This window comes from Fusarium flagelliforme (genome assembly GCF_020744385.1).
Source record: "Fusarium flagelliforme strain FIESC 12 MPI-CAGE-AA-0113 chromosome Unknown B0J16scaffold_1, whole genome shotgun sequence".
NCBI lineage: Eukaryota > Fungi > Ascomycota > Sordariomycetes > Hypocreales > Nectriaceae > Fusarium > Fusarium flagelliforme.
In genome coordinates, this window is record NW_025763503.1 from 7043111 (window position 1) to 7068723 (window position 25613).

General features: G+C 48.9%; 6 protein-coding genes across 6 annotated transcripts; 1 reads left to right on the plus strand and 5 right to left on the minus strand.

Moving 5' to 3' along the window:
- Positions 1 to 1045: 1045 nt before the first annotated feature.
- Positions 1046 to 4584, minus strand: B0J16DRAFT_379057 (armadillo-type protein; the record flags this gene model as incomplete). The annotated part of the gene is made up of 4 exons (XM_046130967.1): positions 1046 to 1285; positions 1333 to 4394; positions 4466 to 4510; positions 4566 to 4584. 4 exons carry the CDS (start codon positions 4582 to 4584, stop codon positions 1046 to 1048), a joined length of 3366 nt encoding a protein of 1121 aa, XP_045990248.1.
- Positions 4585 to 6003: 1419 nt separating this feature from the next.
- Positions 6004 to 8738, plus strand: B0J16DRAFT_258186 (nitrate reductase [NADPH]; the record flags this gene model as incomplete). Its single annotated transcript, XM_046123175.1, has 2 exons — positions 6004 to 7774; positions 7831 to 8738. The coding sequence occupies 2 exons, from the start codon at positions 6004 to 6006 to the stop codon at positions 8736 to 8738; spliced, it is 2679 nt and encodes an 892-aa protein (XP_045990249.1).
- A 90-nt stretch (positions 8739 to 8828) lies between these two features.
- B0J16DRAFT_298177 (Sodium/calcium exchanger protein-domain-containing protein) lies at positions 8829 to 10923 on the minus strand. The gene is made up of 4 exons (XM_046124483.1): positions 10321 to 10923; positions 10129 to 10267; positions 9869 to 10075; positions 8829 to 9816 (listed from the first exon to the last, which is right to left on the minus strand). The coding sequence occupies exons 1-4, from the start codon at positions 10652 to 10654 to the stop codon at positions 9054 to 9056; spliced, it is 1443 nt and encodes a 480-aa protein (XP_045990250.1). The 5' UTR covers positions 10655 to 10923; the 3' UTR covers positions 8829 to 9053.
- Positions 10924 to 11623: 700 nt separating this feature from the next.
- B0J16DRAFT_353078 (uncharacterized protein) lies at positions 11624 to 17395 on the minus strand (the record flags this gene model as incomplete). The annotated part of the gene is made up of 7 exons (XM_046129288.1): positions 11624 to 13632; positions 13684 to 15183; positions 15691 to 15695; positions 15897 to 15898; positions 15957 to 16354; positions 16404 to 16989; positions 17048 to 17395. 7 exons carry the CDS (start codon positions 17393 to 17395, stop codon positions 11624 to 11626), a joined length of 4848 nt encoding a protein of 1615 aa, XP_045990251.1.
- Positions 17396 to 18286: 891 nt separating this feature from the next.
- Positions 18287 to 19822, minus strand: B0J16DRAFT_42257 (uncharacterized protein). Its single transcript, XM_046133835.1, has 3 exons — positions 19414 to 19822; positions 18757 to 19324; positions 18287 to 18701 (listed from the first exon to the last, which is right to left on the minus strand). Exons 1-3 carry the CDS (start codon positions 19490 to 19492, stop codon positions 18452 to 18454), a joined length of 897 nt encoding a protein of 298 aa, XP_045990252.1. The 5' UTR covers positions 19493 to 19822; the 3' UTR covers positions 18287 to 18451.
- Positions 19823 to 20311: 489 nt separating this feature from the next.
- B0J16DRAFT_314923 (uncharacterized protein) lies at positions 20312 to 22490 on the minus strand (the record flags this gene model as incomplete). The annotated part of the gene is made up of 3 exons (XM_046125219.1): positions 20312 to 22014; positions 22095 to 22391; positions 22463 to 22490. The coding sequence occupies 3 exons, from the start codon at positions 22488 to 22490 to the stop codon at positions 20312 to 20314; spliced, it is 2028 nt and encodes a 675-aa protein (XP_045990253.1).
- Positions 22491 to 25613: the final 3123 nt, after the last annotated feature.

Consider the following 25613-nt stretch of genomic DNA (forward strand, 5'->3'; position numbering starts at 1 on the left):
CTCCAATGGATTACAAACAGGGAGACAAACGGGAGTTTGTCCTACGAGACCTCTCTTTTATTACGCTAGAAAGCAAAAACAACAATGGCCAGGCGTCTGAGCTCATATACAATCAAAACAAATCCCAGTGGCTAAGCAACGATGGCAAGCCTCAATCAAAGAGTGCCGACCATCTACCAAGGTACCTGTCAGTGTAATCTGGGACCCGCTATTGTAGTCTCGATAACATGGCATTGAAGTTTCTCAAGTCTTTGAGCTTGAAATTCTGTACTTTGCTGCCCTATCATCAACCACGCTGCTGCTCTGCGTGGTTAGTTGGACACAACCCGTTGAGCCTTTGTACACTGGCGATGCAAGGTTGAAGGTGGAATGTGAGGACAAACATACATGGCTTGAATCATAGGTTGCGTTATGCTAAACAAGTAACAGAGACACGAGATAATTATTCAGTTTTGGCACAAATTCCATTGATTCAGTCTTGACTTAAAATCTGCTGATCAGCATTCTTATGTGTTGGTATATGCCTCCGAGCAGCAATTCGAAGCCCATACAATATGCGCCAGGGTAGGGAGATATCAGCATTTGCTTGGGGCGCTGCGTTTTCAGTGGCAACTAATCTTCCTCGCCATGATTTAGTAGCAGAGTGTCGCCTTGACGTTCGAGCTCTCCTGACGCAATTTGCACACCCCTGCATCCACCACAAAAGACAGAGTCGCTCTTTGTTGTGAGTTATCCCTCAATAGCCCGGCTCGAGTCACTATGAGGGCGAGTCTCACAATCTATCGTGCTGCCATGTAGATGGCATCTAGCCACCTGGTACGTGGCTCAGATTGACGCACTGTTGCCGTGTGGCAGGAACCGAAGAGACATCTTCGGGGCATCGGTGTAAACCAGGGGTTTAGTGAGATTCGTCATCATACACGTTGGCTGGTTCAGCCATCATGGATCACCTAGTTAAAAGCCTTACCCATCGTTTATGTTTACCAATCGACATCACTGAGTTGGAGTTTGCGAGATCTCTGGCCTCGGTCTTTGCCTGACCTGTCTAATCGGTTGTGATAAAACGTCGCCGGTCTTTCGTTGCCTGAGTTGTTCTGTGAATATTGGTGTTTCGAAAAAGTCGTGGGGAGTGAGGGTATGTACCACCATCTTGATCCTCGTTCTGTTGAAGATCGTAGTTGAGCACCAAGTTCTTGATGCGCTGCTGTTCCTCCCGCTCAGCCTGTTGCTGGGTTTTCATGGCAATGGCAAATGTCGAATCAGAAGGAAGTTCAACGGTTCGTGTCTGGTACATGTTAGCATTAATTACGATGCTGGAACGAAGAGCTGTACTTGTTGGCGGTTGCCCTTCTTGGTCAACAAAGAAAAGGCCATAGTGTGACCTGGGGGAGCCTCCACTTCACCCCCCTCTGTGGGAGTTGTTTCTCGAGCCTTGGAGCGAACAGGGAGCGGCACGTCGAAAAGCTGTTTGCGCTCAAACTTGCGGGACTCGAGACTTTCCGCCATCATCTTGGCGTATTCGCGCTCAAAGTCAGCTTCGTCTTCGGGATCAACTTCCTCTTCTTGTCGGGTAACGACGATAGCCTCCTCGTCAAAGGTGCTCTCACTATCCGAGTCCTCCTCCACATCCTCTGCTTCTTCCTCTTCCGAGGCACTGTCATCATTTTCGTCGCCATCCTCGTCATTGTCCACATTGTCATCGTCAGATGATGCGTCGCTCGTAGCATCGTCCACGTCGACTGGCCTATCAACACCCGCAGACTTTTGGTCCTGAGCAACAGCAAGCTGGAAGGCTTTGACTGCCTCATCCAGCCCTGAGGCGAGCTTCCATTGTGGCCGTGTAAGAGCAAAGGTATCTTGGACCAGGAACTCGATATCCATGGGTAAGGACGCCTTGGTAAAGATGTAGTACTGGAAGAAAGAAAGGAAGTAATCCAACTTCTTGCCCGCTGCTCCACGGTTAAAGAACATACCGCATGTCTCTAACATCGTGGAGACGAGACGAATTCGGAAAAAGTCGTCGGGAGGATCCAGGGGGCTATACCTGCCAGGAACGGGCGGTCCGCCATACCCGAACGTCATGATCTTGTACATGGTGTCAAAGATGACCGGGTGCTCAAGCATGCGGTAGTTGTAGAGCTCGCCAAGGTACTTCACTTCAGCGATGCGACGCTGATAAAATCTGTAGTCATTCTGCTCAAGACCAAAGGTCATAGATTCAACCACGTTATCGATGACCTTGACCACAAAAGCGGGATGATAACGATAGAGCGCGCTCAGCAGGATTCCGAGGAGGTGGACACTTCCGTATTTGACCTTTCCTGGCTTCGAGAACACCTTTTCCAGTATAGCAACCACCTCTGCTTCCTCCCAATGAAGTCTTCGGATCTGCTTCAAGATCTTGCTATAATTTCTCTTGGTCATATCAACATAGATCAATTTGCGAACGAAGAGTTCCATGGGAGTACGTTCCTTTTGTTCAATAGCCGAACGTTCTGGCGGGTCAACGTAATAGACCGCATTGTCGATAAGCATACGCTCTGGCTGTCCGATGTGCTGAACCGACTTCTTTCGTTGAAGGGTTTCGAGAAAGCTCATCATACGCGGGGCCGTTTCGGGATTTCGAAGCAGGTATCGGCCGCAATTCTCGATAAGGTTGCAAAGAATCTCGATGTTCATGCGCGAAAAGTCATCCAGACTGACTTTCAGACAATGGAAGACAACATGTTCAGGAACAATGCCGAATTTTGTTAATTCGGCAAGATAGCGAATGTTGCTCAAGCGAACTTGTCCCAAAAAGTCCTTCTCTTTCCGCCTTTGCAAGCTTCGAAACTCAGCATCGAGGTAGTCGACGAGACCTTTCGGAACGTCGGGCATGTATCGTCCCAATGTAGCAACGAGTCGTGACCATGACGGCAACAAGTCGCTTCGGCCTTTTGGAACTTCGGTCAGTGCCTTGACAAGACGGTTGCGTGAGGCCTTGGAATTCAGAAAACAGAAGTCGATAGCCGTCTGGTCGACAATGTCCTTGTTTGTCAGTTCTGGCAGACGAGCAAGGAGAGCGTCCACCTGCGCTCCAATGGTTCGATTTGCAATGGATGTAGACTGATCATCGGCATTTTCAGCAGTCTTGGTGGTTTCGGATACTTCAGCCGGGTCCTGCTTCTTGCCCACCTGTTCGTCTGTGTCTATCTTTTTCTTTTTACCATCCTCCAGCAAAATAGCTGGTACTTTGCCTTTTAGATCGACTAGGTTTTCGTAGAAGCGACGCTCGTCTTCGTCCTCCCAGATTCCTGCACCGTCTCCCATAGAGCGAAGGTAATCCCCCGTCTTTACAAGACCGATGGAACCGTTGGAGGCTGCAAATGAATCGTCTGAATCTTTCAAATCGGGCATTTCGGCCCCAATAGCATCCGCGACCACTTGGGCGTTAGATACTAGGCGTTCCTGAGCCTTAACCTGCTTCTCATAATTCGACTGGCGATCTTCGAAAACCTCACCAGATTTGACATAGGCCTCAGCGTTGCGCCGGGCCTGCGACTGTATCGACTTCTGGTCTCGAGTAATATGTCCTTTAACATCGTCGAAATACTTTTTCAAGATACTTCTGAATCGCTCGCGCATTTCGGGTTCGGTAAAGGGCTGGTCTTCGTCCGCGGATGTTTCATTCTCGCCACCATCACCATGCTCGGCGTCGTGTCCTTCTGTTGTACCATCTTCCTCTACCGTCTTGCGGCCATCGGCTCCCGTCGGCTTCACGCCCAGAATGTCCCAGCTGAATGACTTGACAAAAATAACGAGAAGCGGGAGGTTTGCATGTTCGCGATCGTATCCGAGTAGATCCTTTAGCACTTCGAGAGGGAAAGGCTCTGCGCCGGTGCCCTTGTTTGTCCTGGTTTTCAATTCGGGAGTCTTGCCCGCAGCGCCTTTCATAGCGTCGTCGGGCTTGCTAACATCGTCGAGTGTCCTGATGACTCCTACAAGCCACAGCTCTGTTACAACACGCAGTAATGCGCGCTGTCGTGTAATGCGCTCCTTCTCCTCCTTTTCGCGAACCTCGGGTGCCAGAGACTTGAGAATACCCTTATCAGGGGTCGCCATGCCCTTCCCAAGCAGCCATGCCAGATATTCCGTAAATTCGCTAGGCCCAAATCGCTGATGGAGCGCACTGACGATCTCGACGCCAGCTTCGATTTCGCCGGGAGACTTGAGTCTACAAAGCCCTTCATAACAGGCAGATATGATCTCGGAAAGGTACTTGTGCAAGCTCAAGGTTCGAATTTCCTGGAGGAAGGTGCTGAGGGTTGCAGCAGTGACAGCAGTTCGTAGTCGTTTGATGAAAGCAGTATTCTTTTTGAGTGACGAATCGAGACTCTTCGCAACCGGGAACAAGTCTGTGATTGTTTATGTTAACTGACGAGGGCGGGGGAGGGAGTGGTGGGGTAGGTGTAGAGATGATTCATACCAGTTTCGCCATCCCATGCCTTTTCGTTCAACGTGCGCAGTTCGCCTAGAAAGATGGTAAGCTGCTGTGCATAAAAAGAAGAGAGACGAAGAGATCGTACGCTTTCTTGCGCGATCCATGGCGGGACACGACGTAATGGGGGGCGGTTCGCGACTTGGGTTGATGTTCTAAATCTGGATTATGATATGAAGTGGGTGGAGGCGGCGCTGCATTCGGCGCAGGCGGCCTGCTAAGGGATATGTTTCCCTAGGAATCGATGCTGTATGAAAGGCAAAAGAGCCGACATGGGTGATTCCGTCAAGCCAGGACGGAGGAAGTGCGAGGGGACAGAGCCGGTTGGTCGTCGTTGTCAATGTGTCGAGTTTTTGCCTTTACCTGACTTTGAGGTTTGGCAGTGCTAAGGCTAAGGTGAGGTAAGGTATCCCTAAAAGTGACTGCACTGCGTAGTGGTCGGAGGTTAAGGTACCGACAGACCAGAGCCTTGCCTCAGAGTGTAGAGTGGGGTTCCTGTGCCTGCTATTTTGTGGTGGCTCAACCTACTCTAACAGGGTGGTCCAGTGCGTGAGCTCTGATAGGTGACCTACACTGCTATGAAACATGAAACCAGACCATACCTAACTCTAACAAATGAGACTCTTCCAGCGAAATATTACAACCTTCTATGGAACATTTTTCAAAACCTTCCTTGAGTGAGTACCTGGCTTCATCACTGATAGGAATAGTAAATTCAACTGTACAGACTGCCTCCATACTAACTTACCTAGGGGCATTCCTACTGTCTACAGTATCAAATTGGCATCGTTAACATACCTAAATGGTAGTACTTCTCTAATAAATTCGATAGACCCCTTGTCAAGAAGGTCTATTCTTGGTATAAATAGCTTGCGGTCTTAGAATTGCCAACTTTTCTTTCTCTTGCCCACGTATGCGTACTAACTGACCACAGTACATACGATCATGACCAATTCCCGTCCAACGATACGATGATCATCCTTCCATGTTCAACCATCTCCGGCCAAAGCATTGATCATTGAAGACACAAGACTTGAACAAGCCGGGGTTAAGATAGACATGAATCTTGCTATCAGTATCACTTATCAGGCCAGTTGCAAGGTGGGCCCCAAGTTGGCTGGTTGATACATCTCCGGCGATAATCACAAAGCAACAAACGTGATTCGCCATCCGTCTTCATCTCCTGATAACGATAAACCTTCAACCTCCGCGGATCAGACCAGACCACATGCATCCACTTAATTGCAACTTGCATCTCCTCGCTACAAACCGGCAAACACGATATCATGAGCGAAGCCTCAGCAGACCCAATGGATACTATCAGGGGCCCTCCTAGGGCCAAGGAACGGACAAACGGCTGCCACATAATGTCAGATCACCCAAGATAAGAGTTATTATGCAGACTTCTGCCACCTACTTGGTGTTCAAATTCCCGTTGAAACAGTAATATCGATATCAATATCAATCCTCTCAGTTGTGTGACTTCTCATTCGAAGCTATTCACAACAAGCAGACCTTCAATCGCCATGGAAGGCTCAACAATCACCACAACTATCATTCCGCAAAATGATCACAGCCTTCCTCCATCACCTCCGAGCACGGCGAAGCCATCTCGGATAGGCAGTTTCCACGATCTACAAAGCATCTCATCGGCTGATCACACAACCCTTGATGAATTCAAGCCCTATCCCCTTCCCCCAAAGTCCTTACCAAAGTCTGTCCTAAAGGAAGATATAAAAACTCCTGACAATTTCGTCGAAAGAGATTCCCGTCTGATCCGTCTCACCGGAGTCCACCCCTTCAACGTCGAGCCACCCCTGAACGACTTGTACGACGAAGGCTTCCTGACTAGCGAGAACCTTCACTATGTGCGGAACCATGGCCATGTTCCCCGATGTGAAGATGACGAGATTCTCGATTGGGAATTTGAAGTCGGAGGCCTTGTCGAAAACCCAATCAAGATGACTGTACGGGATCTCATCAACGACTACCAGCAATTGACTTATCCGGTAACATTTGTATGTGCTGGAAACCGTCGCAAAGAGCAGAACATCGTCCGAAAGACCAAAGGGTTCTCCTGGGGCGCCGCAGGCTTATCGACCGCTCTTTGGACTGGTGTGGCTATTGGCGATTTACTTGCTGCTGCAAAGCCCAAGCGTGGTGCCAGATACGTTTGCTTCGAGGGAGCAGACAAGCTACCCAATGGCTACTATGGAACTTCTATCAAGCTCAACTGGTGCATGGATCCCAACAGAGGCGTCATGGTGGCGCACAAGATGAATGGAAAGACGTTACACCCAGATCACGGCAAACCTGTTCGTCTTGTTATCCCTGGGCAGATTGGTGGCCGAAGCGTCAAGTGGCTTAAGAAGATTACAATCACCCAAGAACCTAGCGATAATTGGTACCACATCTACGACAATCGTGTGCTGCCAACTATGGTCTCTCCCGAAGAGAGCGCAGATTTACCCGAAGTCTGGAAGGACGAGAAATACGCCATCTACGATCTCAGCACCAATAGCGCCATATGTTACCCTGCCCATCAAGAAAGAGTTCTTCACGCAAACGCGCCAGACAAATACAAGGTACGAGGATACGCCTACGGTGGTGGTGGAAGACGTATCACTAGAGTCGAGATTACCCTTGACAAGGGGAAGACATGGAGACTCGCGAACATCCGGTACCATGAAGATGATTATCGCAACGCACCTGAAGGTGATACGCTCTATGGTGGACGAGTCGACATGTGGTGGCGTGAAACATGCTTCTGCTGGTGCCTTTGGGATCTTGACATCCCCATGAATGAGCTGAAAGATGCAGACGACATCATGATGCGCGCCATGGATGAGTCCATGAACATCCAGCCCAGAGACATGTATTGGAGCGTTCTAGGAATGATGAACAACCCCTGGTTCCGTATCGTGATTCATAAGGAAGACGACGCACTTCGCTTCGAGCACCCTACACATGCTACTCTCAAGATCAAAGGCTGGATGGAACGTGTCAAGGAGGCCGGTGGAAACCTCACCAATGGTTACTGGGGTGAGGCTGCACCTGGTGAAACACAGCAAGTTGTCATCAAGGAGCCTGAGAAACAGATCTGTTTGACAAACCCCCGAGTTGACCGTCAGATTAACATCCAAGAGCTCAAAGCTCACGAAGGTGAAGACGAGCCTTGGTTTGTTATTCATGGCGAAGTTTATGACGGTACTCCTTATCTCTCGGGTCATCCTGGTGGCGCAGCATCCATTTTCGGTGCAGCTGGCCAAGATGCCACTGAAGAGTTTATGGCTATTCGTGAGTATACACTCAATAAGTCCACAGAAGACTATTTACTGACATTTCATATCCAGACAGCGAAAATGCAAAGGCCATGCTACGAACCTACCACATCGGCACTCTCGACAAGGAGTCCCGAGCCATACTCAGTGGCGACGCAGCCACAGCAACCGACAATACAACCCGAGAGACCTTCCTACAAGCCAAGACCTGGAGCAAAGCCATCTTATGCAAGAAGACATCCATCTCACCTGACACGAAGATTTTCACTTTCAAGCTTGACCATGAAAACCAGAAGATTGGTCTCCCTACCGGTCAACATCTTATGATGCGTCTACGCGATCCTGCTACAAGAGAAGCCATCATCCGCTCATATACACCCTACTCTGATGGGTCAGACTGCGGCCTCTTGGAGATCCTCATTAAAATCTACTACGATACACCTGAACGCAAGGGCGGTGTCATGACGCAGGCTCTAGACTCAATTCCTATTGGCCATTGGGTTGACTTCAAGGGTCCTGTGGGCAAGTTTGTCTACCAAGGTAATGGTCGCTGTACCATCAATGATAGAGAGCGCCGTGTCCGTCGCTTCATTATGGTCTGCGGAGGCTCTGGCATCACGCCTATCCGTCAGGTGCTTCGTGCCGTAATGCAAGACCCCGATGACACAACACCCTGTATTGTCTTTAACGGAAACCGCAGTGTGCAGGATATCCTCTGCAAGGAGGAGCTTGACAGTCTTGAGGCAGCCAATCCTTCAAAGTGCCGTATCGTCAATGCTCTGTCCGACCCACCGCCTGTCTGGAATGGCGTCAAGGGTTTTGTTAACCAAGCGTTGACCCCTGAGCAGATGGTTCTACCCAAAGCAAGCGGCGAGGGCGATGAGTTGGTGCTCGTGTGCGGACCTCCACCAATGGTCAAATCTGTCGAGGCGACATTTACGGCTTTAGGCTTCAAAGCCGATGATTTTGTGTTCTTTTAAGAGACGGAACGAAGTAAAATTAATGATTTGAATGCATGTGTTTATCAAGTGGATTACAGGAAGGCGTTTTCAAGGGCGTATTTAGGATAAATAGTTTTGATAGGCTTTTAAGGCTATGCAGCTTCACGACTACAACTAACGTACAAAGAAACAAACACCATGCTATATATGCTTTCAATTTCCTGTGGCCCTACCCAACCACACCTTCCCCCAAATAATATCGAACATAGGATTTACTTGATCATTAGGTCGTAAATAATGCAACCGCATTCCTTTCTTTGGTTCCAGAACTCAAATCGAGATGGTTTATTTTGATTAATGTCCGCCCTCAGAGCTGCCTTCACTGCTTTCTCCTCCGGCTCCATGGTGAGCAGGGTCGGGGTAGTAGAATGCGGCAACAGCGATAGCAACATAAAGAATGATGAGCAGAAACCCTTCAAGGTAGTTGCTCTTTTGGTCTTGGAGAAATCGTCCGACAGTGAGGATGGCGAGAATAAGCATAACAAGGTCGAAGACGGCAAAGTTGAGATCAAGGGTCTTGTGGAGGCCCCAACTGACGATGACAGTGAGCGGGGCGTTGAAGAGGGCGGTTTGAAGCGTAGCACCGAGGACGTGGGACATGGCCAAGTTGATCTGATTGTCCCAAGCCTCATCGATAGCAGTCAGATGCTCAGCAAGCTTTTCGACCAAAGGAACAAGGATGAGGCCCATGAACGCGTCGCTGACATGTCCTCGTTCAATAACATACTCGATTTGCATGACAAGGATAACTGCAGTCCAAGCAACAAGGCCGACAGAAATCACCAAAGCAATTATGCATTCGGTCAAGGTTAACTTGGCCTTGGCCTGGTCCTTGTGCTTGTCACGATCGTTGTGCTCATCCTGTTCAAATACAGCGTCGTAGATACCATGGTGGGTTCGGGCTTGGAAAAAGACGTAGACCAAGTAGGCGATTATGAGAAGAATAGAGACGATTCGCGAAATCTGAAGGGTCTTGTGTTCGAGACTCTGGGAGGTGAGCGTCTCGCCGTTTCCTACACCATACTCGAAAACAGTAGGAAGAGCTAGAACAACGCCACTAATACTGGTCAGATGCTATCGTTTCACAAGTTAGGTCGAACAAAACTCACGCAGTCAATAGCAAGCCGCTTCCGGCCTCACTGATAGCCTCACTGAAAACCTGTTCGTCTTCCAGCATGCCACCGACGAAGAAGCAACAGCCCAAGCACAGGAGCATGGTAGCAAGAATCGAACCGAGAATAGCAGCCTTGATAACGTAGTACATGTTTTTGGAGAGGAGCACCATAAAGAGGATAATTTCGACAATAGAACCAATCCTGAGCAAAATTAGTCAACATATCCTGAAAGTTGGCTTTTTGGGTAGATGTACGTGATCTCGATGAGAACGCCCCAAACATGAGGCAGCTTCCGCGAAAGCTCTTGACCGGCGAAACCAATGAGGTTGGCACATGGGATCATGGCGATATAGGCCAACGCGAAGATGGTGACATGGTTATCGGGCATAGCATCTAATACATGTAAGCAATCCATAATCGCTATCTTCATATTATTTGAGACGTACAGCGAACGGCAATGGCAGCAGGAACGAAAGGCCATAAAAAGTTGCATAGCAGACTGGCTCGACTCGTAGATCTGAACGAAATCTTGGAAAAGTGAATAGGGTGGAATCCACTGCGACCACTCTCTCCTGCGGGTTTGATATATCGAGACATTTTGCCGTTTCCGTTTCCGTTTCGACCTCTGTCGCCTCTCTTTTCGCTGTACGTATTTGGGACGGGAAGTGTGCGGCCGTCAGAGGAGACTTGGCGCATGTCGGGAGAATTATGTGAGCGGGAGCGATGGCGAGGGTGGTGGGAGCGTGAAGAGGAGCGTTCTCGACGATGGTCTCGAGGCATGTTGGCGACCTTTTTGTAGTTACGAATTTCGGGAGCGTCGAGTTAGTTGAGTCAAAAGACCAGGTCTAGACCGGTTCAAATGCCGAAGTTGCACTTGTGCTTGTCCTTGTGTTGTTGTGGTCAAGGTCCAAAGGGGGAAGACAAAGCGCGGAGGGAGCCAAGGGGAAGAATCCTGGATGGATTGATATATGAGAGAGAAGGAACCAGCCAGTTGGTAGCACTTGCCATGCCAGCTCAAGGTGATGCCAGCAGACTTTATTCAGTATCAGTTTCCATGTTTCACCCTCCTGAAAATCAAGCTAACAGGGTCTCGTCCATATCTGTGCTCCCAGTAAACAAGAAGACCCCTTGTAAGAGCATCAGCCAATGAGACAGCTCCAGCATGATGAAGATGCGGTCACTCAGAGTCTGAGCCCTGCCAAGTTTCGGTGACGGTCTCGATTTTAGCATGGCCAAGCCGGGCCCAACCGTTAATTTTTGGCGGAGATTGCTTGGCGGTTCCTTGATCTCCGCCCTACATGCCTTAGCTTAGCTACGTCACTGATGCTGTGTGCCTCTAGGATCCCAACCACGACTACAGAATATTACAGTACTGCCTAAACAACGGGATAAATACCCAAGTTGAATACATCATTGTGCATTATGCTGTACAGAGCGCAATATATGAAGAGTTATTCTTAATTATTGTTATTCATTACTCTATTCTGGTGTTGATGATACCCATCCACCTCCTTGCTCAATCCACTGGTGGCTGGAAATCCTTTTTTTTACGCTTAATTCATTATCTTCACCCAATATTTCCCCTTAGGTAGTTCTAGACCCATTTCGTCTAGCCAACCCTAGAACACCAAATGACAGCGTAGACTTTATAGTTGAAGCTTATCCATCAGCCGGACAGGGGCATCTTGCTTTGTGGCCCCTTGTGCCGGTTTCCCGTCTACCTACACCCCCTTGACGCCCTGTCTGACTTCATATCGAATCTGCAAGCCAATGCTCAAATCCTCCGCCATCATCTGCTGTTCCAGAATCCCCAGGCTTAGCGCCATCCCCGGGCTCTTCCAACACAGACGCATTGCTGTTGGTCCCTTTTTCGAAAGCTGCCTCTTTGGCCCGGTATGGAACTGGTTCCGCGAGCACAACTGTTTCAGTGCCCATAGGAATGTTCAGCTCTGGCCCCATCGGCAGTGAATCCATGTCCACTTCAACGTTCAACAGAATCTTGAGAATCACTTGACTTCCGGTCTTGCTCATCACTTCGTTTGCCTGCTTGCACTGCTCTGATGCCACGCATTCCACGCAGCCTCGTTCGCAACGGCAGTTTTCGACTCGTTTCAGTGCATCTCGCAGTAGCTGATCCACATGGTCGAATGCTTTTGTACTGATACCTGAGCCTCCTGCGCCGCCTTTGGCATCGTAGAACGTCAACCGTGCTGGACGTTTCCGTTGGGATTCTTGTTTCGCAAACTCTTTTACTGCCGTCTTACACTCTGTCCTTACATCACCAGGCATGCTAATAACAAAGGCGGGCAGTAAGCTCATGATAGCATGCTCAGCAGCATGTATCGCGGCCGCAATGTGAAGTCGACGCTCCTGAAGAATAGCCATCGCCTTCTTAGGCACATCGAGCCACATTCCCTTGCTGAATCGAATTACTGGCGGATTGTCCACTTGTACTGCATCCAGCACTCTGTTTTTCTTGTCAACCTTCCAGAAACCGAAAACGTTTTGTTGTATCTTGATTGTTCCATAGTAAGCATGCGACCGGGAATCTGAAATCGTGCGAATAGCTTCTGTCTCGGTAGGATCAATATCGGTATAGTCGCGTTGAACAGTTGTCCATTCCACTTTAACTCTTTCCACCCTGGCCATCCCTTTGTCAGGCTGGAAGTCCCGTACAAGGTATGGATTACCCTGGTGAAGAAATATGGCTCCGTCATAAAGAGTGAAAGTTGCTCTGGAGGCCTCCAGTTCTTCCAACACGATGTTGCGGCCGTTGGTGATATCGACAATGGCGAAATGGTCATCTTCTGTGTCTCGAATAGCAACATACTTTGCAGGGATGGGTCGGAACCTATCGTGGCAATGGAAGAATCCCATGTCGTCTCTGATGAGACGTTCCACGCAAATCTTCGGCAGGTCCTTGCCAAAGTATTTCGCATCCTCTCTTGGACGAATAGGCATTTCATAAGCCGCACATTGGATATGCCCTTCACGTACCAGCATGTTCTCCAAGTCCACTTGCAACTCGCAATTTGGCTTCGTGAATAACTCGTCCGGGTTCTGCATGTAATGCTGGTCTGTAGCAAACCCATCGCCAACCAGTATTGAAAGTGAATCCTTGTTGCGACGGCCAGCACGGCCGCTTTGCTGGCGCAAATTAGCGATCGTGTAAGGAAATCCCCAGGTCATGACACAGTCGAGGGAGCCAATGTCAATTCCCAGCTCTAATGCAGTCGTCGCCACAATTCCGAGGAGCTGACCCTGAAACATCTCAGTCTCGATTCTTCTTCGATCTTGTGCTGTATAGCCGCCGCGATATCCCATCACTAGATTGGTGCATTCTGGTCGACCAAGATTCTCCAGCTCCTGTTTGATTGTGCTGACAAGCAGCTCGCATTGCGCTCTGACTCTACAGAATGCGATGATCCTAACGCCTCTTAGCATCAACGCACAGAATAAGCGCGCACACTCGAACTTTGTACTGCCTCGACCAGACGCAGGGTCGCCAGGGTCCTTGTAAGGGGTATTCCAGCAGAGGAATTCCTTGCGTCCTGATGGAGAACCGTCATAATCTATTAACTGAACATTCTCGATGCCAAAAATAGTTCGGAAATGTTGCTCAGGGTTGGCGACTGTGGCAGAGCACGATATAAACTTGACACGCCGATTGCCTACGGCGGCGCATATTCTTCGTAATCTCCGCATAATGAATGACATGTGGGAGCCCATTTGACCATTATAGTAGTGCAGTTCGTCCACTTGCAGCAGTAAGTATCCGATCAGGTGAAACAGTTTGCCAAAGTACGTACCAACAACATATTTCAGGTTCTTCAGGTATGACCTCCACCGCTCTTCTTGTGGTAGTATGGTGATGTGAAGCATATCTGGATTAGTAAAGATGATTCTTGCTTGCTCGCGGATCTCATTACGCTCGGTCATTGGGGTATCGCCATCAAAGGTCTCAATCATCGTCTCCTCCAGACCGGGCATATAACCCATCATGTCTTTCAGGCTCCTCTTCTGGTCTTGTGCCAATGCTTTGGTAGGAAAGATGTACATGGCCCTCGAATTGTAGTCTTCTTCTAGAGCACGGATAACAGGGAGTTGGTAAATCAAACTCTTGCCGGAGCTCGTTGATGTTGACACGACAACATGTTTTCCATCATGTAAACTGTTAAGGGCTTCTGACTGATGCGCATAGAACTGAGTGATTCCTTTGGCGTTGTATAGAGCGTTGACTAGATCTTGGCTTAGTAGAAAATTGAGGTCTCCATATACAGGCTCTTGTTGTTCGAAAACTCGATGTCCATCAGGAACAATTTGGCCAGTGTACCAAGGACTATCTTTGAGTTCTTGTACAATTTCTGGGACCGTCTTTCGTTCCTTTGGGATACTTTCTGGTATCGATTCGGCCGCCACTTCTGGGGGGAATTCTTCTTGGGCGGATGGCATCGGAGTGCATGCCTTTGTCTGTTCTTTCAGTGTCTCAAGGGGGTCGAGTCCTCCTTCTATGCATTTGTTGAGATAGATACTGATGGCGTTGTTGAATTTTTGGTTTCGTCTCTCAATGAGATTTGTCATTTGCTTTTGGCTATAAACAGGCATTTTCAACTGTTCGTCCCGGAGCTTTCTGTTCGGCTTCGTCGGTTCGCCTCCTTTTCCCTGGACTTGCCTTTTGAGATCTCCATCTATAAACTCAAGAAAGAGCACCTCCCGCCCTGAAGGTTCAAGGTCTCGATCATGGTGTTTGTCAAGACTATCCAGGCCAGTGTACCCACCTACCGAAGCATCGTGTGCAGGTGCTTGAGATCGGTACGACTTTCCAGTCCTGAAAACTTCATCTCTTTCGGTTCCTTTGACGTCCAGTTGCAGCATAGTCTCGTCGACATATGCAAAATAGATACCCTCGGGGCGGATCGCTACCATTGAAGCAATCTCCTCGACCAGCAACTCTCTCTTGATATGGGCTTCGACGGCAGATTTTACCGTGTCAAATGTTGTGGCAAGGTGTTTTCGAGTTGTGCAGAACGTGTAAACAAGGTTCAGAGCCCGATGGGTTCGTTCAATTTGCTTGAACTCCTCTGGCCACTCTACAACGCAGGGTACCACGACGCTGCTGGCTTCCTTCTGAAGACTTGGTCGCCCTTTTCCTCCCTTGCCAGCTCTTCTGGGTTTCGAGTTGCTCGATTGACTCGAAGCTGGGCTCCCAGCTGCAGAATCATCTTGAACATCCCTCTTGCGTTTTCCCTGATGTGATGAAGATGACGTTAATAGTTTAACGCCAGCATCAGAAGCATTCGCGTCTCGTTCTGAAGTTTCGTTGGGCATTTTCACGTCATTACCACCGTCGAGGGTTTATATGGAAGTTAATTGGAGTCGATACGACCCGCGAAATCTCGCGCGAAAGTAACGACGTCATTCATTCAGGAGTCGCGAAATTGATGCCACATCACGTGCATACAATTAGAGAATCCAAGTATGTTTTCATGAATAACATAGAAACCAACACTTCGTGATACGACTATTCCTGAGTGATTTATTTGATTTAAGTAAGTTTGTTTGCATGAATGTGACTGCATGACCAGCACACGGCTGTGATTCATCTCCTTCCGCCACCAAGAATGTCCAGTTCTTGTACAAAAGGCTTCCTAACCTTTCCCAAGGTCCAGTAATGATTCCCAAATGTAGTACGTAGACAGAATTTTATGATACCGTCCGAACCAGAAAACCATTGGACTTGCACGAGTGCCTCAACACGGCATGCCCATTCCAAGCTGGGCATGGCATCATATGTTTCCCGCCGCCGCTCTGCTGACCCATTCTGGAATCAGTAACTGGCGTGGCTAGAAAGCCTATGCACCATGCCAGATTCACGTATATAATTCCGCCATCTTGGTGGCATTCGTCACCTATGTCTGGTGTGTAACAGCTCTAAGCGCACCTCACCACCATCTAACTGTCTTGGAGCTCCTTTTGGATGCTGCCAATTTCATTCATGAATGTCTTAGCATTCGCGGCTGACATCTACGTAAAATTTGTTAGTCCAAACTAGGAACTTGAAGTCAAGGATATCACCACTTACCCGCATAGTGATGCTCACAGGCTTAGACTCTTCACCTTCAAAAGCCGTGAAGAGAATGCCCACGGACTTCAATGAAGCTTTTTCTTGGAATTTCATAGCAGCGACTAGTGCTGTGTTGAGAATGACTCGATGAGTCTGATCCTGGCGCATGATGAGACGGGCAACCTTATGTCCTTGAGTTCCCCCTGCTGCCTCCTCGTCCTCTTCAAGAGCTGAAGCGTCAAATGATCCGGGTATAACAGCGCCATTGTCGTCGTACTCGACACAGGCTACAGGCACGTTGATCTTCAGCATACCTGCACCTCGTTCTTTCCAGCCGGCTTCCTTGTCATGATAGAACATCTTGGCTCTCACGGATACAATTGTTGCTTCTCCAGCTTCGCCATCATTGACCTCAACTATAAAGTGTTAGCATTCATTTGACAAATTGGCAAATTGCTCCTTTACTTTTCTGTAGCTTAAGCTTCTTCTTTTCGTCAGATTCCTTCTCAGGGGAAGCGGCCCGCTCGGCCTCGGCAGGCTGTTCGCTCTCCTCCCTCTCATCATCTTCATCGTCCCCTTCCTCCTCCACGTCACTATCGGGAGCTCCAAAGGGTTTCGCAGGCTTCTCGCTCTTAGACGCCTCTGCTCCGGGTGCGGCGAAGCTCGAGAGAGGTTTGCCAGCCCCGAGAGCTGACCCAAAAGTGCTTCCACCGAAAGGGCTTCCGTTAGTCCCAGACGAAAGGCCAGCAAAAGGTGAGGCTCCGCCGGAGCCACCAAATGTCAGCTTGGGCGCTGCTGCCGGCTGCGCAGCTGGGGAAGCGGACGGAGAAGCAAATGAGCTCAGCGAGGGCTTGCCGGCGATGGCTGAACCAAAAGGACTGGACCCCTGGGAGCCACCGAGGGAAGCAAAAGGCGATGTTCCAGAGGATAGCTTGCCAAATCCAGATGCCGCAAAAGCGCTAGCAGATGTTTGTGTTTGAGACTTTTTCGTAGGTGACGTGCCCGCCTCGGTGTCTTTGGCCGCTTCTTGGTTGGAAGTAGCTGTCGAAGGCTATGGCAGAGTTAGTCAAGATCTTGTGCCCCCTATGGTAGTGATCTAGTAAACATACAGCCTCTGTATCCTCGTCGCGATGTCGCTTCTTCTCGGGCTCCAGTCTTAAAGATCTGTCTTTAGCCGAATCGGAAGAAGCTATGCTATTCGTATCATTCTCTTCTGCCTCCTTGCTTCCTTCTAGTTGATCATGTGCTCGCTTCTTCTTAGGTGAAGTGATCTGCTCCTTCATATCCTTATCGGGCGCATCCGAGGTGTTGGCAGCATCTTCGGCACCAGACGTTGGGGGATCAGAGATAGAAGACTGCTTAAGTTCGCGACGTGTGGCGCGTGTCTCTGCGTCCTCCTTTGTCTCGACGTTGAGGGGTTCGTTCTTGGGACTGGCGTCGGGAGCGTCGTCGGCCATGGCGTGCGGCGGCTCGGTGTGATGACGGTAGGATAGAGTTGAACTATTGCTGGATATGAGAAGGTAATAAGAAAAGACTTCCAATTATGGACCCGAAAGCTATTAGAAACTAGACAAGAAACAAAACTCTTATCGGTCGTAGGTGCTACTCGACAGATCTATGCGCTGTACTCGGGATCGGGCTGGGCGCAGGTTGTCTGAGTTGGGTCTTTTGTCGATGCTAGAAGCCGGCGGTTCAGTAAGTGGAACCAATCAAATATATGCAGAGTCGCCAACGTCGAAATAACTAAAACTAACCTACACCTTGTGCTTGGGTATTCACCGCCCACGTTTACACCAGCGACAGGGAGGGGTAGCAGAAGTGCAGAGATTGAACGTCATAATTGATGGGCGCTAATGATATTAATAAGATACAGAGGTCGTTTGTAAATTAGAAAGGTTTATTGAAATGGTCACAGGCGGTCTATCGAAACCCTTTATTCAGATTTGACTCGACAAGGTCATTTGTTCCGCCGAGGTTGGGTACCAGAATCATGGGACCAAACCCGCCGGTTCATGGTCACAGCAGGGGTTCTAGCCTGCCTTGATTTTCCAAATCCTGGTTTTCAATCATCGGGGAGGACGGAGACGATCCAGGGTGGCATATGCAATTGTGAGTCTGACTCTCATATGTTTTAGTTTGCAGCCGGAAATGCGTGTCTCGTAGATAGTTTGGTACCCGTAGCATGATTGGTAAACGCGGCTCTCACGCATGCATTAAGTTAGACACCCAATACGGATATCAGATACAGCATGCTACATTCCGCTTGCATGACAGCTTATTATCAAGCAAAACACTCCAGAAGACAAAATCGATATAGATTTCCCATCAAGTACCTAGGTCAATGGCCGAGGATCGTTCCCTGACGCTCGACCGCCACAATACAGCCCACAATTCTATCAAATTTCCATGGGTACAATTACACCGATTCTAAATCAATCGTTTTGATCCGCTGCTCCCTCGTATTTTGTAATAGCCGATTCTTAACACGTCATTTTCTTGGTAGAAGCCTGGACTTAGCTGATAAAACACAGGCAGCCCAGGCCAAGATAGAAGACGAGAAGAGGATACACTGCAAGGAAAACCCGGTTCTTGACTACACCACTGCCACCCAAGATGCTAACACCAGCGGCCAGAGACCAAGCGATCAAGACAAGATAGATTGGGATACGAGCGATCCAGTGGAGACCCAGGGCAGACATCATGGCAGCAAGAACCAGAGGGAAAAGAGTGTAGCCGATAATACAGACGCTCTGAGCAAATGAGCTGCACAATGAGTTAGTAACTAACACGTACGTTAGACCAAGGTGGGAAGACATACATATTTCCACCTAGCAGCTTGATTTGCAGAGTCACTACAGCCTCGCCGAGCCAGATCATAGCGAAAACACCGCTGAACACAGCATCTCGCTGTTCAGAACGAGCAGTGAAACTCAGAAGAACACTCAGAAGCAGGCAGAAGATCAGAGGACCCCAAAGATCCCAGTCGCGAAGGCCGGGTGTCATATTGCTCTGCAGCAAAGCTTCAGCGTCGACCATGCGACTTGCCAGTCCGGTGAGCTCCTCTCTTGTTCCTGAAAGACCCGCACCACGGATGCTTGAGTAGGCGCCGCGAAGGCCTCCCTCGCTGTCGAACATAGTGCCACCTAGGAGGTAACGGGGGTAAAGGACCTCTCTAAGCTTAGCCCAGACGGCAAGCAGGTCGCGACGCAATGTCTCCCATACGGTCTCGTCAATTGTGTTCAGAGGGGCGCTTCGGTCTTCGCCAGGGATGCGCGATGTCAGGTATCCTTCGTTCAGTGGTCGCGATGATGAGCTAGAGCCGATGTTGCCTGTCAAGGGCTGGCGGGAATTCGTCGCAAGGGGGTCGTCGAAGTCATTAAGATCAGCTATGCGAGTGTGAGTCCGACAGCTTCCACAGTAAAAGAGCTCATAGAACGTAGGGAAGTTCTATTGAGTATCGTGAATGGTCGCTTACCATCATCAGGATCAATCAGGTCGTCCTCATCCTCCAGAGGTGGGTTGGCATAGTGCCCTCGAGCGCTGGAGGCTGACATGATATGAGCTCGTTGTTAAAATTCGTTTCGGGAGTGAACGTGTCGGGGTATGCGCAAGGTCGTCGTGACTGTCGTAGATGAGGGTTCACGTTGTAGTGGAATCGGATCGTGGATTCAAAGAAGCGAAAGTTGCTGAGTATAAAGCTGACGTACGTTGAATCTCGAATAATTGCGAAACGTCCACGGTCGCCTCTCTGGAAACAACCCCTTGACGAGACGTGGCCCAAGCTTTCTTTTAGACGCCACCAATCAGAAGAGCCCATCTTAAACAGTACATGCCTACTTCAGGCACACTCAACTATTTGTTAGTGGAGGTCCAGTATGAGTCCCATCCCTTAATACAAGATTGTGTCGATTTTACCATTGTCGGCTTTTGAAGTCAACAATGAACTTATTATGAGATGCTTGCTTAAGAACTAGATAATTCTATTTGAATAGGTAACTATCAATGAACTCAGTTGATTCAATAAGATCATGGCAGTTCAGGTAAGTCACATCAGTTCGGTTCAATACCAGACAATCGCCGTCACGATAAATACTTGCACTCCATCTTGCACTCGATAGCAATTAGTAACTGGGATACATTTAGTCAATTATCTGTTGAGAACATATCAAAAAAAAAAAAAAGTTTGACAAGAACTCTTTACTTGCAGTACAACAAGCACCCTAGATATTCCAGACCAAGATGCCACGCCCTAGCCAAATAATTAAGACGCCAGCGTTCACATCATGTGGTCATACTACAGTACCAACTCCCCCGTCACTGCTTCACGACTCCACATGATGATTCAAATGACTTTACGCTCATGTCAAATGCTATCAATACCATCTGTGGATGTGGTCACGGGTTTCCTCAGCTGAAGAAGGTGCCTGTCCATTCCCAGGCCAATGCTGCCCGTTGTGCTGCCCATTGTTCCAATGGTCTGGATGCTGTTGTACGGAGTTGTCCGCGTAATTCGGTTGGACCCCGTGGCTTTGATGATTGTTGTACGCAAATGCATTCTGATTTTGCTGGTAAGCGGATGGCTGTGGGAGCCAAGAATTCCCATGGCCGTTGGTTGTATGGTTTTGGTACCCCCTCCCATGCGAGCTATAATCTGCCGTGCCTTCCATGGAAAAGTCAGTCGAGATTGAATCCTGTTGATATAACGAAGGTTGCTGTCGCTGAGCCTCTCGGGCCCAACGCTCAGCGGCTTGATTATATGGACCCTCGTACGAAGATTCAGCTCCTTCGGGATCCCAAATAGGTAGACCGTCTGGAGGCTGGGCTTCTCCCGATGGTTGACCATGGCCATATGAAGCTATATTTCCGTTGATACCACAAAGGGCCCAGGCAAAGACAGCAACATCTCTGATGGACTGCATGAGCTGGTCCATGGGTGGACCTCCAGCAGCTTGAACTCCGCTACGCAGCGGCATATGTTGCGGAGCCAAGGGGGACTGGAAATTGTGGAAAGTCTCGTGAGAGTACTGAGTCTGGAAGGGCTGCTGTGCCCAGGGAGCAGCAAAAACGCCGCGGTCGTTGGTAGAAGGGATGTTGGGGTTATGGGCATCGGGAATCTGAGGTCGTGCGCGGCGAATGATAACGACAAGGCCATCAGAAGTACAAGAAACAACAGCTTCTAGTTCAATAGAAGGTGCCAGCTGTGGTGCCGGGCGACTGCGTTCCCTGCTCGCCCGTGGTGTGTTAGTACCAACCGGCTGTGGAGATGGAGGGGTGGGAGGAGTCTGATATCCGCCAGCTTGTGAGTTACGAGAGTTAGAGCCCAAGGCGTTTGAGCTTGTGGTACGCGATTCCCCAGATGTCGTGTCCTCAACAGAAAGGAAACCATCTTGCATTTCCACGTCAGGCTCCGCCTTGACAGAAGGACCAGCACCAGCGCTGGCTCCAGGACGTTGGTAAGAACTCGAGTTGGAACGTGAGTCAAGGTCCATAGCGCCATCCAGTTTCACGCCCCCTCCTTCGGAATCACTGGAGCGGCGGCTTTCAGCCCGTTGCTGGCGGTTAGGTGCCAGGGAACCTCTATCAGACCTGTTCTGATCTGGACTTGGGCTGTTGGTATGCTGGTTAGAGTAGTAGGGCGGCTCCTCGCTCCTAGCAACTCCATCAATATTGGTTGCGTCAAGAGTGGACTCTCCATCGATGTTACTCTCTTCATCTTCGAAGTCTTCTGGTCGTCGAGGGTCTCTCGACCAGAAGCGCAAGTAAGCAATGGAATCGTTGGCCTTGGCACTCTCAAGACATCTGACAGCATCATCGAGGCAGCTTTCTCGAATACACTCGTAGAAGCTTTTGTGCTGAACTTGATCGGCCGGAATCCCGAGAATAGAAGCAATAGAATCCGTTGCAAACATCACAGTCAATGTTCTGGTAAAACGGTTCAAGATAAGAGCGGCTCGAGGCTCGCGCTCCACAGGCGGCAACCTGAACTTGGAGGACAGATGTTCCAACATGTGGTATCGTGGGTCTCGAGGAGAGCGAGAGAAGAGACGTCGGACCTGGGGCGCTGCCAAGGCACGTCCTGCTTCGAATTAGCAACGAAAACATGATATAACAAATCAGAGGTGCCTTCATAGGAGACTACCCGGGGTATAAACGTACTCTCGCTTTTAACATCACATCGATAAATACTGATACAGGCAAAAAGAACGTCGTGAACGATAGAAAAGACGCATTCGGTGCTTACCCAGCGACCGTCGCGAGAGCGAAGACGTGCATAGTGCAGAACAGCAGCCTTGTCCAGCAAGACGCCGCGACTATGGATGGATCGCGCATAAGGGATCTCCTCTGGGTGAAAATATTCGAAGGCGGACCTGCCAGACACCTCCTGTGGAGAGTAACCAAGAATTTCAAAGATGGAATCAGAGGCGTAAAGGATGTTGGCATCCGGATGTAAATCTTTTGGTTGAACATATGTTAGAGCAATCTGGAACTTGTGGTGATATCCTCACACGGCAGGGATAACTCACTATGTATAGTCAAAAAAGTATGCTCCATGAAGATGACGACGCAAGAGCAGCGAGCTCCGCAACGAATTGGTTTCGTCTGGTCTGTTTGGTTTGATAGAAAGGTTCTAATTGAGAAATATGCAGGGCTTGTCCAGTGATTGTTGGCTAATACCAACTAACTGGTCACTGGAGAGGCAAAACTTGGATATTCAGGAAATAGAGTTCAAGCAAGTGCACCAAGAGACCTCGGCGATAAATCGAGACAGGCGATTTGAAATAGGCTGAAGCACTCCCACCATGAACAAGTCTAACTCGCTAACTCGAGATAGTCTCTTCTGGCGTCAACTGCCAAAGTGGACACCAAGTGATAGTGGAGGATGGCTTGCAGGGGGGGTATGCTGAAGCCCTTGGATGACAGGAGCACAGACACGACGGAAGAAGACGAGAAGCGAGTAGGGTAATGGGTGGAAGAAAGGGACCAGAAGCTCTGAAGGTTGGAGTTTCTGGTAGACCTTAGAGGCTGACTTGAGTTGAGTATGGGAATAGACAGATAGAACAACAATTGGGGTCAAGCTGAGAGGAGAAAGGCTCTGGTACTGAAATACCTGGCGGTTAAGATATTCTCTATGGTGCCTAAGAGCACTGAGGAGCAATGGAAGGCAAACAGAGTGAATTAAGTTGTGTTATGTTGAGTTGAAGCTGCTTCAGATAGGAGCGGGCAGCGAGATATATAACTTGGTGACTCGACAGTAGGTACAGAGTACAGCACTGCAGATTTCAGGTCAAATACCCAGTCAAGGTGACAGGGACTCGGAGCAATCAGCATCCGGAACAAAGACCCTCGGTTCGGTAGTACAGTTCTGCAGAACAGAGCTGGCTGAGGGGAGGGGAGGGGAGGCTCAAAAACCAGGAAGCAAGTAAAAATAAAATGAAATAAAATGAAAAATGATAATTCTATAACGAACTTGGCTAGGGCCCTGCTCGAAGACAATCCAAGAAAAAAGTGGCTTGCTTGCTTCCAACGTCACTTGTGACTAACAGTACCTGAGTGCAGTAGCTCATTACAGTATGGAAACTCTGCCTATCTATCGTATTGTACGCTGGTCCTGTTGCTGTACTTAAATCTCCCTTGAGCCTAAGTGTTATCGTCAACGATGTACTGGACAAGCAGAGTCGTTGTCGACAATATATCGTCACTTTGGAGTACTGTCATTAGGCATGCATCCAAGACCAGGTTATGTGCAAGGTATACCCCAACCCATCACACAGAAGATTGATGTGAGGGAGAGAGGTCAGACACGAACTGCTACTTGCAGCGATGTCGAAGAAACCCCGACTCCCCTCGGGTGCACAGCCGCTGATTGTTACAGGTTTGCTGTACGGAGTACGTAGAAGAAGAAGAAGGAGAAGGGGGAAGGAAAGCGAGGTTAGGTCAGGCCAGGGCATGAACTCGGGATGAAGAATGAAGCTGCAGTCGCGTGGCTGCACTGAGGGACGATCACGATGTCTTGCTGGGTTACCGTTACGTCGCCCTGTAAAAAAGCAAAGAGGCTCAACCCCATCCTTGTTCCTTCATATCAATGGCCAATATTCAAAGGAGAAGGAGGGGAGACAACTAAAAAAATGTTTTCCAATGCTGCAGGTTGTCTTGTTTGGTAAGTCAATGGAGGAAACAATTGAGAGAAAATGATCATCCATGGCATGCACACCCCTTGGACACCTTGGCGACTGATAGGCGATTCCTAAATGTCGCTACTAGTCAGCTAGTCGTCCTAATTGTCCTCCTGACTGCAAGGCCGTTACCTGAAGAGAATATGATATGTAACAAGAATAAAGTTAGTACTGTACTATAGGCATTGACTACAGTACAATGCCATGTCGGATGAGGTGGTGAGAATACAGGTACACTACAGGTACCTTAGTACGCGACAGCAGGAATGACGTTGAACAAAATGACGACAGGGGCATTAGCATTAACGGAAGAGGAAAAGTGACAGTGGCTGATAGTGGAGCGGGGGCTCTAACGTTGGAACTAAAGCCGTCCCGATGCAACGGCAGGACAGCTGGAACAAGGATCGAGGATGTTGCCCGGGTTATCAATCGAATATAGCACCTAGGTACCTACCTCAAACCAATAAGCCATACCTAGTAGTATAATCAATGCCCTTCAATAACACAATAGATGGTAAGTGATATGGAATGAAGCCATTCCAGTACTCTTTCGATGCAGCTTGACCTCGAAACTTTGAAGTGACACAGTTCACCGTTGCTTCATCTTTTTTCAAGGTCTTATAAGCATTGTTACCTCAGATCAAGGACCAGGTGCATCCTATCTTTCACCGCATTCCTTCTGTCGACGATTGAATGCGTGCATGTCGGTACGACTCTTATCCAAATACCAAAGACATTTGTTACAATCGCCTTGTGAACCGTAGCACAGTACATGCCATACAATGCCAATATCCGGTTCAATATGCTGCACCCTCTCTCTGTTCATGGATGCTTGTTGGTTCCAGAAAGAACCATCACCCGTGGTACAGTAGCCAGCCGTTAGCTCTGTGGATACACGAATGACTTGAACATTGGCCTGTACCCTCCGAGACTCGAGAAAGAAGCAATTCATGAATTATACATGGAGGTATTCATGGCAAGACCCTTGTTTTAGTACATAGTAGATACCCACTACCTAAGGTAGGCTGTCTCTCAGACAGTAACGCCCTGGTGTAACTGTGCCACAGTACTACAGTAGTGTGGTCAGTACAGAATCATTCTCTACAAGCGCGGGATCTGAATGTCCTCGACTTATTTGGTTTCCAGCTTCTCAACTGACGGCACCTGGCCTTAGTTGTTGCACAATGCAGTATAGCCCATTTTCATGGCGTCCCAGCCATTCTCCCTTCTTCAAGCCACACCAAGGTACCAACGGACGGACGGATGCTTCTGATCCTGGTCAACCCTATTGCTTTGCAATTCTGCAAGGCGGACCTGGTAATATTTGTGTCCCTGAACCTTGCAATGTTCATTGGGAAGTCGTTGCGAGGACTCTCGATGACGAGCAACCTTATGGAAATAGTCTAACGGCACTAATTAGGCATGAATTAGATATTAAATATCCTAAGATTTTGAAGATCTTCTTATCTTATCTCTTCGCCTAGAGTACAGAGTCACGTGA

Excerpts from the sequence above, each read along its gene's own strand:
- B0J16DRAFT_298177 (XM_046124483.1), bottom strand. The coding sequence starts at position 10,654 with ATGCCTCGAGACCATCGTCGAGAACGCTCCTCTTCACGCTCCCACCAC. Across the intron at positions 10,268-10,320 it reads TGCTGCCATTGCCGTTCGCT|ATGCTATGCCCGATAACCAT; the intron begins GTACGTCTCAAA and ends TACATGTATTAG. Across the intron at positions 9,817-9,868 it reads AGCGGCTTGCTATTGACTGC|TGGCGTTGTTCTAGCTCTTC; the intron begins GTGAGTTTTGTT and ends GACCAGTATTAG.
- B0J16DRAFT_42257 (XM_046133835.1), bottom strand. The coding sequence starts at position 19,492 with ATGTCAGCCTCCAGCGCTCGAGGGCACTATGCCAACCCACCTCTGGAG. Across the intron at positions 19,325-19,413 it reads CCTGATTGATCCTGATGATG|CTGATCTTAATGACTTCGAC; the intron begins GTAAGCGACCAT and ends ACACTCGCATAG. Across the intron at positions 18,702-18,756 it reads AAGCTGCTAGGTGGAAATAT|CTCATTTGCTCAGAGCGTCT; the intron begins GTATGTCTTCCC and ends CTCATTGTGCAG.